This window comes from Haliotis rufescens, unplaced genomic scaffold, assembly GCF_023055435.1.
Source record: "Haliotis rufescens isolate VD_foot unplaced genomic scaffold, xgHalRufe1.0.p SCAF_3, whole genome shotgun sequence".
NCBI classification, from domain to species: domain Eukaryota; kingdom Metazoa; phylum Mollusca; class Gastropoda; order Lepetellida; family Haliotidae; genus Haliotis; species Haliotis rufescens.
The window spans coordinates 40,522,016-40,538,502 of record NW_025964001.1 but is presented as its reverse complement, the minus strand read 5'-3'; the positions used below and the strand labels follow the sequence as shown (position 1 = coordinate 40,538,502).

At 40.8% G+C, this 16,487-nt stretch overlaps 1 protein-coding gene across 1 annotated transcript; it reads left to right on the top strand.

Moving 5' to 3' along the window:
* Window positions 1-1,911: 1,911 nt before the first annotated feature.
* Window positions 1,912-15,251, top strand: LOC124125170. The gene is made up of 3 exons (XM_046488446.2): window positions 1,912-1,995; window positions 12,432-13,371; window positions 13,690-15,251. Exons 1-3 carry the CDS (start codon window positions 1,972-1,974, stop codon window positions 15,006-15,008), a joined length of 2,283 nt encoding a protein of 760 aa, XP_046344402.1. The 5' UTR covers window positions 1,912-1,971; the 3' UTR covers window positions 15,009-15,251.
* The last annotated feature ends 1,236 nt before the right edge of the window (window positions 15,252-16,487 follow it).

The window sequence follows — 16,487 nt, the reverse complement described above, 5'->3', positions numbered from 1 at the left end:
CGGGTGGTCAGGCTCGCTGACTTGGTTTGATGCATGTCATTTTATCTTAATTGCATGGATCGATGCTCATGATGTCAATCACTGGATTGTCTGGTCCAGATTCGATTATTTATAGACTGCCGTCAACCAGCTGGAATATTGCTGAGTGCGGCGTTAAACAACAAACAAACCAAACCTATCTATATGGTATTGGCAAATGGAAATGATATGATCGTATCTGCTTGGGAATAGGCGATCAGATTTAATGGGTTTTAATGGTTGGTATGATGATATGATGGCGCACGAGGTCGTTAAAAAGGTCGGATGTCAAATTTTATCGGGTAAAACCACCTCTGTTGGCCAGATATGCACTCATTTTCGGAGGCATGCTTCTGATGAGTCTTCCAATGTCATCTTGATCCATGTTGTCCTACTCATCAGTGAGAGGGGGCGGTCGGGTAGCCTAGTGGTTAAAGCGTTCGCTCGTCACCCCGAAGACCCGGGTTCGATTCCCGACGTGGGTACAATGTGTGAAGAATCTATCATATGTAACCATGTTATCGGTGGTTCAAGATGTAAGCTCTGCTTACCTAATCCAAAGTGTCAACAGACAAAATTGTTTCACTGTGACAAACATTAGCAAAGAATCACCGTAAAGAGATGGGCAGAAGCGTTTAAGAAGGACAGGGAGAACCTTGAAGACGGGCCCTACCCTGGAAGGCAAGTCACATCAGCAACACCAGAAATGATCCAGAGTATCTACGGTTTGATGATGACCGACCAACTGAGCTTTATGTTGCTTATTCAGTTGGCTTTTCCCCGGGAGAGAGTACAGTGCTTTGTCACAGAAACTTTGAACAATGAAGAAAGTATCAGCTTGTTGGGTTCCAATGTTTCTGCCATCAAACACGCTTGAGGCACAACATGATAATCTCTTGATAATCCAGCTATGTTAGGAGCTAATCCAGAAAGGTTCTTGCAATGATTTGTGATCAAGGATGAAAGCTAGGTTAGCCGCCTTTCAGCCCAAACAAATCGAGACAAAAACCAAAACAGTGCAAGGATTTGACATCACCACCACTGAAGGAGGAAAAGGCTGCTTTATCAGTTGAAAAAGTTATGGCCTACGTGTTCAAGGATATCATTATGGTACACTAATATCCTCCACATATTTAACATAGCATTTTGAAATCCTAACTGTGGTCTTGAATCACTAATACACTATTAATAAATTTCTTGTCTGTGTCACGGTATGCTAGCGGCTGTGGCGGCTACTTTTCACTCTGACATTACCACCTTGACATCGGGAAAAGTTTCTATTTATGCTCGCTGGTCAAATAATCAGTCAACTGTTACTTAAAAAAGTACTAAGAAAGTATACATTAGTTCATTTTTTCATAATTGAATAAGTAACGGTATTCGTCAGGTAGTCATCGTTATTGTAGAACATGCATACATAAATTAATTAAGTGCATATATTGTTAGAAACGAAACTTTTAACAGGCCTTCTAAACAGATTTTTAAGGTACTAGTTAAAGACACAATCAGTCTAAACTAGTGACATAAATTTTGCTTTCACAAGACATGTTTATATTTGGACATTACTTTGAACAATAGAAATGTTTTTGTTCTCATGACACGTCATTCTAGAATGTTTCATTGCCATTGCAGGATAATAGTGACATCAGCACATGTAAAACGCCATTACTATTATACTTGTATATTTCCTCCGCATACTTCTGTCACAAGGAGACGAGTTTAACAACACATATATAAATAATACATTCAAATAACCTAACATATATCATAGTAATCCATTGTCACTTTCGCCCGAAAGTAGTACCTGCCTCAAATTAATCCGCGCGTGGTTAGGCAGTCCTTGCTATGTGTACGTGAGAATAGTCACTGATCAAGAGATACCGATACACGACGTGCTGTGATTGTGCAACAAACGCATACATCTGTCACACATCTTAGCGTTCATTACCAACGATGTGTGACTGTTCGACTAACAAGGTAAGTTTGATTGTCATTCGGTAACATTAAGCCAATTATAGGTTACAGCATGACATATAAATACTATCTTAGCATAAAATCATGAACCTTGTATTCTTTTTCGTTTTCATAGTTAACCGCACTTGCCATACATTGACTGATCAGTGAGTAAATATACATAAAATCCAGGTATTTTAACTGCAATGAATGAAAGTATATCTAACACCAAAATGATGATTTGATATATGCTTGAGGTGTGAAAAGAACTTCTCCGAATTCGAAGGTTTAATAACAAATAGTGTTTCAGACAATAACCTCTAACCTTTTTATGCAAACTCGTATGTGGCGGATGCTACCGGTAGGGCAGGACATGCCTACCATTACCGGCGAACACTTTGTGTCATCACTGATTCTCAGTGAACCAATCATGTCATTTTCACCCCTCTTTTGTCTATTTCGCCCAATGGAATCTGCTTTGTCATATATTCGAGACTGATTATTTTGTCCTGCGGAGACTTTTGTATTTACACACTTGGTTACATAGTTTATTACTCAACTCAAGTCAAAGCAACAATGTTATGTAAAATGTGTGACCCAAATAGAGGGTACTTCAGCCTTGTCGGGCGTGCAGACATATTAAATTTGGCAAGTTAAATTTGACACAGGCAAAACATTAAAATATCATGTTGTGTCCTTTGGCTACAATAAGGAAATTAAAGCGACAAAGCCCTTTCCATATACAATAGAAGTCTCTGCATAAAGCAGAGTCGATTGTACGATTCCGACTATATCATGAGTATGAGTTTATGAATTACTATCAAATAGATCAAATAGTAATGATACCAGGTGTTCGTGAAAGCGTGAGTGTATCCTGCCTCAGCGGTGTCACTCGTCACAAACACATGCAAATTCAAGTCAATTGTTCATCTAGAAAAGCACAGAATAGGGAAAAGTCAAAATAGGGAATTGCATCGGACATCATTTTTTTGTCACAGATGCGTTAAATTTTGAAATGTCCTCTTCGTGTCTACCATAAACTTTATTGAAAGCTTTACTGAGGCCTTGAATGTTGCAACCATGGTCAAACAACTTCTGAGTATGAGTCGTATGACGCTCTTTGAAATCTTAGTAAAAATATCATGATCGATTGTATCTCAAAGATTGTGAAATGTAAACTCCAAAGGCTGGAGCAACTGTAATATTGCTCGACATGAAGGGAAAGTTGACTATTGGAAAGTTGAAGTCATTTCTCTTGTGGGGAGTGTTTCGTTACAATGAAACAGACGAGGCGGTCTCACTGGTCTCCTTTATTCTTGTGCTAGTTATTTCTAGTGCAGGTGGGTAAATCAGTGGAAGGGAATTGGCTATTTGGCTGTTACTGAACGATATAAGATAATGGATATAGCTGTAGCTGAAGTTAAACTTCTACAACAAATTTCCTTGTTTCGACTTTGCCAATCCGAGCGGAAATTCTGATTCATATGCATAAAGAAACAGATCCGTAAGAAGGGAAGCACAATTGGTGCCCAAGGGGATGCCTACTTCCTGCCTAAATGTCTTCCCCCAACATTTTACGCAAATGTCAAAATACACTATTAGCTTCGATCAAGACATACCAGGACCTAGTGCAAAAAGCATACCAATGTTATAAATATTGGGTTATACAGACAGAGACTAATGTCAATTACATGGAAGTCTGAGAAAAGTTTCCCACAAATATATACGCATAGGTAACATTAGCAGTAAAACCCGTGTTGTATTGAGTTTGCTTTCACAATATTGGTGCGTGTGTATTGTATACTGAGTCAAATTAAAAACTTCACATTTTAAAAAGTAATCCCATATATGATATCCAACGGACAAATGTATCAGAGAAGGTAATTTTTAATCATTAATGTCCAAAGAAGGATTTTAATTAACGGTGGTAACCATAATTTGTTCCAAGCATCTACGGTAGTCTGTTATATCATGAACAGTTTAAATCATAAGTCCCAAGCACGAGAATCTGATGGCACACAAGTTCAGTAGCGTGTATGGCCACCATGTGTGTTGACAACTTCCACACAACGCCTCCGCATGGACCTTGTGATGCTCGTGAACACATGATTGGGAAGACGACGCCATTGTTGCTGCAAAATGGTGCCAAGATCTTGCAAATTCTGTGGTTGGTTCTGGAGAGGGCGCATACTTCTGCCAGGAGCATCCAAAATGTGTTCGATGGGATTGAGGTCGGGAGACCTTGACGGCCAGTCCATGACGTTGCCTCCCGCATTCTGAATGAAATTCCTTGTCAAAATTGCTGTGTGGGGTCTGGCATTGTCGTGTTGGGAGATCAAACCGGGTCCATGTGCGGCCATAAAAGGCAAAAGTTCTGGTGCCAGTACCTGGTCGCGGTAAGCAGCAGCGTTGAGGTTGCCACGGATGACAAGAAGCCTGGAACGTGCATTGCCACAGAAAGCACCCCACACCATGACACTTCCGCCTCGAAATCTGTCAACTTCCTGTACACAACACTGGGCGTAACGTTCATGACGGCGCCTCAACACCCTCGCCGTACCATCAGCAAATCGAAGATTAAATCGGGATTCATCACTGAAGACGACTTGATTCCAATTCCTCTGAGTCCATCGTAAGTGTCGCTGTGCCCACAATTGACGTTGACGTCTGTGTAATTGAGTCAGAATCGGCCCGCAGTATGGCCGTCGTGCTTTAAGGTGAGCAGTTCTCAGACGGTTTCGAACAGTTTGCGCACTCAGTCTACCCCTAAACAGTTCATTTCTGGTTGATATAGCCGTCAAAAACTGGTTACGGAGGTGACGTAAGACAATCTGACGATCCTCTGCATGTGACGTCACACGTGGTCGACCTGGCCGAGGGCGATCAGCGGTGGTACCCGTTTGCTGTAGACGCGTCTGTAAATCATAAACAGTCTGTCGACAACAACCCATCGTCCTTGCGACTTCAGCTTCGGACGTTCCGGTCTGCAACATGCCGATGGCACGTTCACGTTGCACATTTGAAAGGCGTGGCATGACAAATGTCCGTAAAGACTTTTGTTTTCTTGTGTTTTTCTTTTTTTGTTAATGACTGCTAACAAGTATGGCTGAAAACACGAACGGTAGTATGGCCACGTGACCAGTTGCACGTGAAACCCCACTTTTGCCACAATAGTGCTGTGCACATGGTTTTGATCGATTCACCTGCACAAAAAAGGGTGTTATCTGAAGGCAATACGTGGCCATCACTGTTTAAATACACAATAAGGGCCCACAATGATAACTGGTCAAAATGTTAAAATTTTAGGATTGTGAAGTTTTTAATTTGGTTCAGTATATATAAATCGCCTGCTAAAAGTCACATGAAGAAAAGCAAACAACACACAACAGCGTGTCCCCTGTTTTCAAATTGATTCCCGTTCACTTTAATAGCACAAAAAATCTTTAGTTTTAGATTTACATATCAATCAGTATCGATTATCTGCTGAATCATATTCCATTGGTCAAAAAACGCAACATATCGGAAAAAAGAACCTGAATGGATTTTTCTAGTGATGACACCAGGTGTTCGTGATAAGGGAAAGAATGACAGGATGGGATTATCTTGTAATGTCGATGCATGTCACACGAAAATGTTGATAATTTCGAATACATTTTAACAATTGCAGTTCATTTGACGATGCATATAATTTCACTCTGGGCTCCACTTAAATGTGGATATCAATAAATGATAGGTTGGAAAAAGTTACTTATACCCCTTTCTATAATACCCCGAATGAGATAAATTCATAATTATGAATACTATCAACAAGTAATGGTCAATAAGTAAAGTTTTATACAGCATCAGACATTTGCCCGAATTAATGGCATGTTATTGTTCTCCGTGTACTTTCACTGTAAAATAAACATGATTATAACAAACGAATCAAACAAAAAATTAACTATTGGCCACGAAAAAAACTCCCAATTACATGAAGTTGCATTTGCTGATGACTATTTTGTTTGCCTGGTTGTACATATGCAAGGGTACCAGTTGAGTGACGGCTTGGGCTTCTTGATTGGAAATCTAAATGTCGATCCTTGGCTTTATTCTAGTATTACTGATTACTATTTTAACTTTTGTCCAGGTTCGATATATAAAACTTATATATTTACGATTAATTAAATCAATTAATCAATTAATTAAAGTGGAACCGTTCATTCGGGCGGACTAACTAGCTTTCCGTTTAACAAATAACTGGTTTAGTTCTTTTAACATATTAAGTTCCCAAAAATAATTATACTGAAAGCGCGGGTTCTAGATTAACGGGATTTAGTTATCAAATTATTTGTAAAAATATTCAGGTCGACACATTGAAAGGTGTGGGATGGTGGGGGTTCTGGGTTGAGAAATGGTATGGGAATGATCATCAGCCCAATGTTGTCGTTGTTGCTGGCAACATGAAACTTGTATGTTACAGAGATGAACTTTTGCTGTTGTTTATTGCCCTTCATCCAACTTAACGACCACGTGTGTTGCTTTGACCGGAATGACTTATCACACAATGGTCATCCAAGGATCTGTCACATCCAAAACGACCTAATATTACATGTATCCATCCTCAGTATTGTGACTGTAGGTATACAATCATTACGTCCGTAAAGTGGTATCAATTGAACTTACACATCCAACTATCAAACGTATGCATACTCACTGGACACAATGACATCAAGCATTATGTTTCCATCCTCAGTACTGTGACTGTAGACATACATATATTACGTCCGTAAAGTGGTTTCCATGGAACTAACACATCCAACTATCGAACGTATGCATACTGGAAACAATGGCATCAAGCATTATGTAAAAGTGGGTCAGTGACATTCGTGTTGATTGCAGTAAATGTTTATAAACCGATATTGTTGTTTCTTTTTATTTGATAACAAATTCCATCCATTTTTGCTAGAATAACGGTAACGCTATTTTTCAGGGCATTATCATTTGCAGAAGTCCTTCGTCGGGCAGTTAATGGAAGACCTAGGGCTTCTGCAAATGATAATGCCCTGAAAAATAATGTTACCCTTATAGTAAAGTAGTTTCCATGGGCTCACACATCCAACTATCATATGCATCCGTACTTAGTGGATACAGTGACCTCCAAGCATTATGTCATGTCATGTTTCTGACAACTTCAATTTTGAAACTTATCTGAGCTGTTAATCTTATCTGATCATTATCTGTATTTTATCAATGAACTGCTAAATCCTGACATCACACTTTAAACGTTCTTGTGTCGGTGCGCGTGCACATTGATTTTTCCCGGACGTGCCGATGTTGCCAGGTTGACTTTGATATTCCTGAGACAGTTGCACCTTGGAAATTTATTGCAGCGTAAATTCATGAGAATAAAGTGACATATTTGGGTCGTTTTGTACTTGATGGCAGGAAGAGCCGATCAATGAGTATTCTGGGTGTGGGTAGGGATTGGCTGGGGTCGGGATTGAGGCGGGGAATGTGTTTGATACATATGCAAAGTTCGATAATAAAATATCAAGCGGTTTCCGAGTTATGCTCCGGAAACGATATGTGGCGGGGGATAATATTCAGACTCATTGCACAAAGATAATCAAACCGCGGTTCGGGAATTTCATCGAACTGGCGCATTGACTGCTGCGTCAACTTTAAAAACACGGCGTTAATGTTGAGTCCAACTAATTACGCTAAATTTCGCCGATGTGTCTTAGATAGCATCTTGAATATATATGACATGTGGGAAATATACATGACTCTTTACGCAAAGAGTTGATCATTCTTTTAGTTATGCCCGTTTGCGCTTAGACGAAACCCAGCCGCAAAAAATGGTCACGAGAGAGGCACGAGTTGCTATTCGGCTTGTCCCGGAATAACACGAGTTGGTCACGAATGATTCTCATTGTGTTATGAGGAGATGTGTACCCATGAAAGAAAGAAAGATAATGCTTAAAGGTCAAAGATCCAAAGTTCAAAAGTTTAAATATTCTGTATACGCTGAGCTCCACTACAACGACACATGTACCAAATAACATTATGAAAATTCAAATAAAATTGGTGGCCATGTTGCCGTGGTGGCCATGATGAAAATCGGATCCGAACCTCCTAAACCAAGGCGGGGTGCCAATATTGGTCGGAACAAGTTTTGAAAGTTTCACCTTCATAGGTCAAGTGGTTTTTTAGTAGATATTTACGACGAGCGATAGAAGGCAACACGCCGAAAGACTGACCAGCAGGCCACAAAAAAAGTCAAATTAGCCAGACATACTATCGTAAACTCAAGTCTATCGGACCGCCATAAAGTTACGTAGGACCCTGCCATGAATCAATTAATCTGTTACCAACTCTTTAAATGAGAATACTGAGGCGTGATTATCTAAACACCGTTCATGTTTTACAGTCATGATTGATTCCAAACACCTCAATTTCGTATATTGGCCTCACCTCCATGTGATTGATCGTTCGTATAAATCTTGAAAAGAGCACGGTCTAAATATACATTTACAGGAAATGGAACGATTCCTTGTTTAACGCCGCACTCAGCAATATATGACGACGGTCTGAAAATAATCGAGTCTGCACCAGACATTCCAGTGATTGACATCATGAGCATCGAGACACGCAATTGGGAATTGGCAACATAAAGCTCTGTTGGTCGGTCATCATCATATCGTAGATACTCTTGATCATTTCTGGTGTTGCTGATGTGACAGGACTTCCAGGGTAAAGTTCGCCATCAAGGTTCTCCCTGTCCCTCTTAAACTCTTCTGCCCATCTCTACGGTGATTCTTTGCTAAAGTTTGTCACAGCGAAACAATTTTGTCTGTTGACTCAGTTTTTATCATACCTCATGTGGACCATACACTTTCGATTAGGTAAGCAGAGCTTCCTTCTTGAACCACTGATAACATGGTTTCATAGAATATACTAAACTTGAAGGTGATATGAATCATTATACAGTAAATTAGAATCTGAAAGGTACACATGATAGATTCTTTACACATTGTACCAACGTCGGGAATTGAACCCGGGTCTTCGGCGTGACGAGCGAACTCCTTAACCACTAGGCTACCCGACCGCCCCCTCTCACTGATGAGTAGGACAACATGGATCAAGATGACATTGGAAGACTCATCAGAAGCATGCCTCGAAAAATTAGTGCATATCTGGCCAACAGAGGTGGTTTTACCCGATAAAATATGACATCCGACCTTTTTAACGACCTCGTGCACCACCATATCATCATACCAACCATTAAAACCCATTAAATCTGATCGCCTATTCCCAAGCAGATATGATCATATCATTTCCATTTGCCAATACCATATAGATAGGTTTGGTTTGTTTGTTTGTTGTTTAACGCCGCAATATTTCAGCTATGTGACGGCGGTCTGTAAATAATCGAGTCTACGCCAGACAATCCAGTGATTGACGTCATGAGCATCGATCCATGCAATTAAGATACAATGACATGCATCAACCAAGACAGCGAGCTTGACCACCTGATCCCGTTAGTCGCCTCTTACGACAATCATAGTCGCCTTTTACGACAAACATGGGTTGCTGAAGACCTATTCTACCCCGGATCTCCACGGGTCACGATTCCTTGAAATAGCAGATGGCATGGGATATAGATATGAAACAATTTCGTGCCGAACACACCAGCTGCGTGGATGATGTCCGCTTTCCGTTCGCGTTGTAAATGTTTACCTGTATCACAAACTAACATTACTTTTTATTACAATTTCAAAATACGTTAACCTTTGTAATTATGTTAAGAGCCAGAATAATACTAATTACTATTTTTTATTCTTCCATTGAATGTAGACATAACTTAACAATCATTTTCTGAAACTCTCGTCCCTGTCGACATCCGACCCGCTTCGTCCACTGATGTTACCTGTTTTCACTTATTAAGGTTGATTATTTTAGTTACTGATTTTCCATTTATATTCAAGTCACTAGTCAAAGATTGTCAGTTTTCCTTAAGTGGTAACTAATAGATAACACCTTGCGCTGCAAGCGTAGTGCACAACGCCAGGGAGGGGTCTTCAGTCGGAGAAACAGTCCTCAATCTGTTTTTTTAATTGCCCATATGATTTTGATAATTATTTTGAAGCATTCTTTAAAACGAGCAGATTTTGAAAGGTTGTCCATACTTCCGACACTAAGCTACACCTATGAATAAACTGGTGTGTGTGGCTGCTGGTACTACTCCGGACTGATGCGGTTTTATAGTGCTCACCCACTGAGATACCATGAACATTAATACCCACTCAGACACAGTATACTGACACCGAGCCTACCAGCCCCCTGTGTTATGCCCTTGACGTGCCTGGCGGGGTAACAATAAGTACATGTACGTCAAATGTTAACGTATCTTGGTATGACGCGGCTGGGAATCGAACCCCCGACGCTCTATCAACTAGACCAGGGAGGCGGTCACATGTTAGGGTAACAGTGTTTTCGTGAAAATTCTTATCATTGTAGTTTTTATTAAACGACTTCGTAATACTTATTGCGTTGACCTTAACTAGTCTTTTTGTAAGCGTTGTGCAATTATGATGATACGCTGTATGATCATTCAAACCAATAATGTCATTGTTCAGTAGTTTGCATTTGTGGTAACAACTTCCACCATAAGCATATTTCACGTTGATTAATAATTTATGACTAAATCCATTTGTGCATTTTTATAACCTCTTTTGACACTTTTGAGACCCCCGAGAATATTCTAAACGTGTAGTTAGTATGTATTGAACTTCTTGACACTACCAAAACGTACTTAGCTCCTCGAATGTTTTATGAGCATGAACATGCAGTATTTGTCCTGGGATCAATAAAACTTGAAGCGACACGATTTACTCAGCAGTTGCCAAGATGAAACACGGGGTTAAACTGACATGCTCTAAGTGACTCGCGGTTTGTAGACATGCTGTTTTGCCTCGTGGTAATAAAGTGTTTGAACAGATTGCGGTTACGTGATCACACTTGCGTTTACAATATGCTCAATTCCACTGATTTATTTTCATTTCGTAAATTAGAAATCGTAAATTACTACAAACTTTCTGAAACAATCTTGGACTCCATTCCCACAATGTGAGAGTGATCCTGAAATGATTAAGATGACTGTAAAGACTACGTTATGGAAGTATATGGACGTTCTCGAACCTACAAAACATGATAACCTGTGTAGTGAGTATGGTTTGACGCCGTGTTTAGCTATATTCCAGCAATATTACGGCGGGGGACACCAGAAATGGGCATCACACACTGTACCCATGTGGGGAATCAAGCCCGGGTCTTCGCTTGATAAGCGAATCCTTTAACCACGAGGCTATCCGACCGCCACCATATACTAGTATATGTATCGTCAAATGATAGAGTGTTGGTAACAATAACCGTCATTATTTAGTACTTACTATGGGGTGACGTACACAAAATATCAAAATATACTTAAAGCAGTTTGTGTTGTCATATACAAACTGAGAGTTTATCCAGCCTGAATGATGACCATAAAGGTGGATTTGACAAAACATAATTGAACTCACTTGACGTACGGAAATATGGATAATATATCCCGAGGGAAATTAGCGCTTATTTTCTCACTGTGGGATATGGTAAACGCACACGTTTGGGAGGTATGCCATGCTTGTTGTGTCGAATATTGGATCGTTACAACGTATGACTTGGGTGTGTCATTGTGCTCCAACGGAAAAGGTTGTTGCTCATGCACATGTTTTCAGCCTAAGTTAACGCTAAACGCTAGAATTGGGCTTCAGAAACCCATGCTTGTCGTAGGTCGTATATTGTATATCGTGACTTAAGTTTTCTCTGTTTGTTTGTTGTTTAACTCAGCAATATTCCAGCTATATGACGACAGTCTGTAAATAATCGAGTCTGGGCCAGACAAACCAGTGATTGGCATCATGAGCATCGATCTACGCAATTGTGATACGATGACATGCATCAACCAAGTCAACGCGCCTGACCACCAGATCCCGTTAGTTGCATTTTACGACAAGCATAGTTCGGCAAGCAGAGATTGCTGAAGACCTGTATTCCCGATTCTGATCTTCACGGGTGTTTTATACTAAACATTTTTTGAACATTATAGAATAGCTTATTAGAAAAACAAAATCAACTACCATCAAGAGATACATTTCCTAAAAAAACCTGTACTATTACTTTTAATATATCAATTTACCACTCGCATTTTTCGCATTTAATTCACGCTCGCGTTAATTTCAAGATTTACAGCATTGCATCTCGCACGAATCCTATTGAGGTGGATGTGATTCTCAGAAGGACCTTGATTCTAGTCAAATAAAAGATTAAGTTTTTCTGACTGTGAAATAACTTCAGAAAGATTTAATGGAATTATTTCAAAACTACTGAACGTCTTCAGCCTGACACCCTTATTTAAATTCCTTAACCATTATTCATTACAGCGGACGTTCGTCTTTGGATCAGCATCATTCATCAGTTGGGCTGTGACGTCGTTCCTGTGCCACCAGTCTACCTATATGTTCTTGGGGACATCCGGCAAATTTCTGGGTAATGGGCTTGATGGGTTCATATGGGCGATCATCATCACACTATGTCAGGTTACCATGTGCTATCTGCTCATCGATGTACACCTCTGGGACCCACGTTCCACAAAGGCAAAGAAGATATTGTGGGTGAAAGTTGCCTGCCACGTGTTGGCCACCATGGCTACTAACTACAGCATGACGTTGGTACATGCGTCGTCCACATTCGCCATAAAGCTCCTGGAACCAGTAACGAGTGCCATTATTCAGCGTCTGGTTTTAGGAACATCTCTGCCACCCTACATCTATCTCAATCTTCCTCTCATCATCTGTGGTGCTGTAGGATTTTGTGGAAATTCCTTTAATACGTCCTTGACAGCTGCTGGCGTTGCCATGGCCTTTACGTCCAATATAATACTGGCCTTCAGAAACGTGGCCATCAAACTGGATCAGAAGGACACTTCCACTCAACATGTCCAGCTGAGACCGAAAATATTGGTCATCAGCATTGCAAGTGTTTGTGTTTCACTGGCTGTTGGCACTAAATACCTTGCTTCACAAAAACTTATGTCGACCTCTTTCTCATTCCTGGTTAAAACAGCATTGTGCTCCAGCGTCTTCCACGTCATCTACTCCTACATCTCAACCAACGTCGTGCTGCTCTACATGTCTGTTGTCAGCCACTCCGTCGCCAACATCTTCAAGCGGATCCTCGTTGTGCTGCTGCTTTACTCAGTCGGACAAAGGGAGGCAACGCTTGCTAACTTCTCCGGACTTGGCATCTGTTCCCTTGGTTTGATTATCTATGTCTTGGACAAGAAAGGAAACACCTATTCCTCCATTTTCTATACACCATCAAGTAAGTAGTTTTTATTTAGTAATTGAGTTGTAGGATGTTAAGCTGCATATCAATGAATATGTACATATTATCTAACACGGGTTGCAGAATTACAAGGATAATTTTTAAATACATTTTAATATTATATAAAGTGGATATGTGAGCATCGACAAATATTTGCGGCATATTGAATCAAAGTTACTGTATTATTGATATAGAACATTATATTCGATATCTATGCCACAACTGTTTTCATCAATTTGACAATAAAAAATAACTATTCAAATGTATATTTACCGAGGTCAAACATAATTGCTGTTCGTCATTATTGTTTTTCAGAGATCATCAGAACACGCATCTTGGGACTTTGCTTTCTCTGTTTCTGTTTTATCACTGTAAGATACAAGTACGTCAACACAAACAATGCCATGAGTGATGTATATCGATATTTCATACCAGGGGGAATTGCCAAAAGCAGTGTTCTCTTAGGGAAATCATTTGAAGGAAAGGCATTTTCTAAGTATATCCAGGACTTTTCCACAAACGCCCTGAGCATAAATACGTCTAGTGTAGAAAGTTTTCTCAAAAGAAAGCTAATCCTGAGTCCGAAAGAAACAGATATTCTCTCTCCAAGTCTTACATCGTCCTTGGACATCATCAGAGAAGCACAGAGAGTTCATTTCAACTTGTTTTCTGATATACTTTCTCCTTACAAACAAGCAATACTATTAGACATCGCGTCTTTCGAAAACAAAGGTGACCCTGCTATAACAACGGGCGAGGTGTATCTTCTGAGACGCCTTGGTATAAAACTTCTATATTACTGTAATTATTATGCTTGTACGGACAAGAATCTTGACTATGCCAAGAACCTGACAACTAGATACTCCCACAATGACCTCGTTGTGTTAATTCACGGAGGTGGGAACCTCGTTGGATATTCTGCAAATGATAAATTACGAGAAAAAATATTCCAACGGTTTTCAAACTTTAAGATGGTATTGTTTCCCCAGAGCATATTTCTAAAAAAGAACTCAGAAAAACAACATCTTGAATTTTGTAAGAAATTGTACCAAAATCAAGGGAACTTCACCATGGTACTTAGAGACAGACAATCCTTAGGATACGCGGAGACTTATTTCAAAGGTAAACCAATACTGATGATGGCTCCAGACATGGCCTTTCAGATTGGCGCTGTTCCAAGATTTATCTCCCCTTCTTTTGATATTTTGTGGTTGAAGCGTTCAGACGACGAAACTCCCGGATACAAATTGCCCAAACTTCCCTTAGGGATTACAGTGCACTGTTCAGATTGGTGGGGTTGGAAAACACCGAAAGGACATACAACTATGGAAACTGCTTTCCTGATGGCCAATAATGGGTTGATATTTCTGCAGCGTGGCCGTGTTGTCATCACGGACAGATTACACGGACATATTCTCAGCACTTTACTGGACATTCCTCACGTGTTGATTGACAACTCATATCGGAAGTTGTCGTCGTATCACAACACATGGACACGCGGTCTGGCTAACACGGTGATTGCAGACAACGCCTCCCACGCCCTAGAACTGGCTGTGCAACTGTTGCAGAAATATGGCGACGTTCTGCCACCTATTGCTCCGTATATGGATGTGGTAGAGAAACGTACACCATAATCGGAGGCTACTTGAGAGTGTACCAGGCATCATCACTATAAGATGGTGATTCATGAACAAAAGCTATTTATATATACATAAAGTCGGACTTGTTCAATAGAAAACTTTGTCGCTTAGATATACTGAACCAAATTAAAAACTTCACAATCCTAAAATTTTAACATTTTGACCAGTTATCATTGTGGGCCCTTCTTGTGTATTTAAACACTAATGGCCACGTATTGTCTTCAGATAACACCCGTTTTTGTGCAGGTGAATCGATCAAAATCATGTGCACAGCACTATAGTGGCAGAAGTGTTTTTTGACGTGCAACTGGTCACGTGGCCATAATACCGCACGTGTTTTCAGCCATACTTGTTGGCAGTCATTAACAAAAAAAGAAAAACACAAGAAAACAAAAGTCTTTACGGCCATTTGTCATGCCACGCCTTTCAAATGTGCAACGTGAACGTCCGTAGCTGAAGTCGCAAGAACGATGGGTTGTAGTCGACGGACTGTTTATGATTTACAGACGCGTCAACAGCAAACGGGTTCCACCGCTGATCGCCCTCGGCCAGGTCGACCACGTGTGACGTCACATGCAGAGGATCGTCAGATTGTCTTACGTCACCTCCGTAACCGATTTTGACGGCTACATCAACCAGAAATGAACTGTTTAGGGGTAGACTGAGTGCGCAAACTGTTCGAAACCTTCTGAGAACTGCTCACCTTCAAGCACGACGGCCATACTGCGGGCCGATTCTGACTCAATTACACAAACGTCATCGTCAATTGTGGGCACAGCGACACTTACGATGGACTCAGAGGAATTGGAATCAAGTCGTCTTCAGTGATGAATCCCGATTTAATCTTCGATTTGCTGATGGTAGGGCGAGGGTGTGGAGGCGCCGTCATGAACGTTTCGCCCAGTGTTGTGTACAGGAAGTTGACAGATTTCGAGGCGAAAGTGTCATGGTGTGGGGTGCTTTCTGTGGCAATGCACGTTCCAGGCTTCTTGTCATCCGTGGCAACCTCAACGCTGCTGCTTACCGCGACCAGGTACTGGCACCAGAACTTTTGCCTTTTATGGCCGCACATGGACCCGGTTTGATCTCCCAACACGACAATGCCAGACCCCACACAGCAATTTTGACAAGGAATTTCATTCAGAATGCGGGAGGCAACGTCATGGACTGGCCGTCAAGGTCTCCCGACCTCAATCCCATCGAACACGTCTGGGATGCTCTTGGCAGAAGTCTTCGCACTCTCCAGAACCAACCACAGAATTTGCAAGATCTTGGCACCATTTTGCAGCAACAATGGCGTCGTCTTCCCAATCATGTGTTCACAAGCATCACAAGGTCTATGCGGAGGCGTTGTGTGGCAGTTGTCAACGCACATGGTACAGGCTACTGAACTTGTGTGCCATCAGATTCTCGTGCTTGGGACTTATGATTTAAACTGTTGATGTTATTACCGAATACCGTAGGTGCTTGGAA

What these genes read in the sequence shown, in the direction of transcription:
- LOC124125170 (XM_046488446.2), top strand. Translation starts at nt 1,972, where the DNA reads ATGTGTGACTGTTCGACTAACAAG. An exon ending in GTGACTGTTCGACTAACAAG is followed by an intron (nt 1,996 to 12,431) that starts GTAAGTTTGATT and finishes TATTCATTACAG; the next exon opens with CGGACGTTCGTCTTTGGATC. An exon ending in CATTTTCTATACACCATCAA is followed by an intron (nt 13,372 to 13,689) that starts GTAAGTAGTTTT and finishes ATTGTTTTTCAG; the next exon opens with AGATCATCAGAACACGCATC.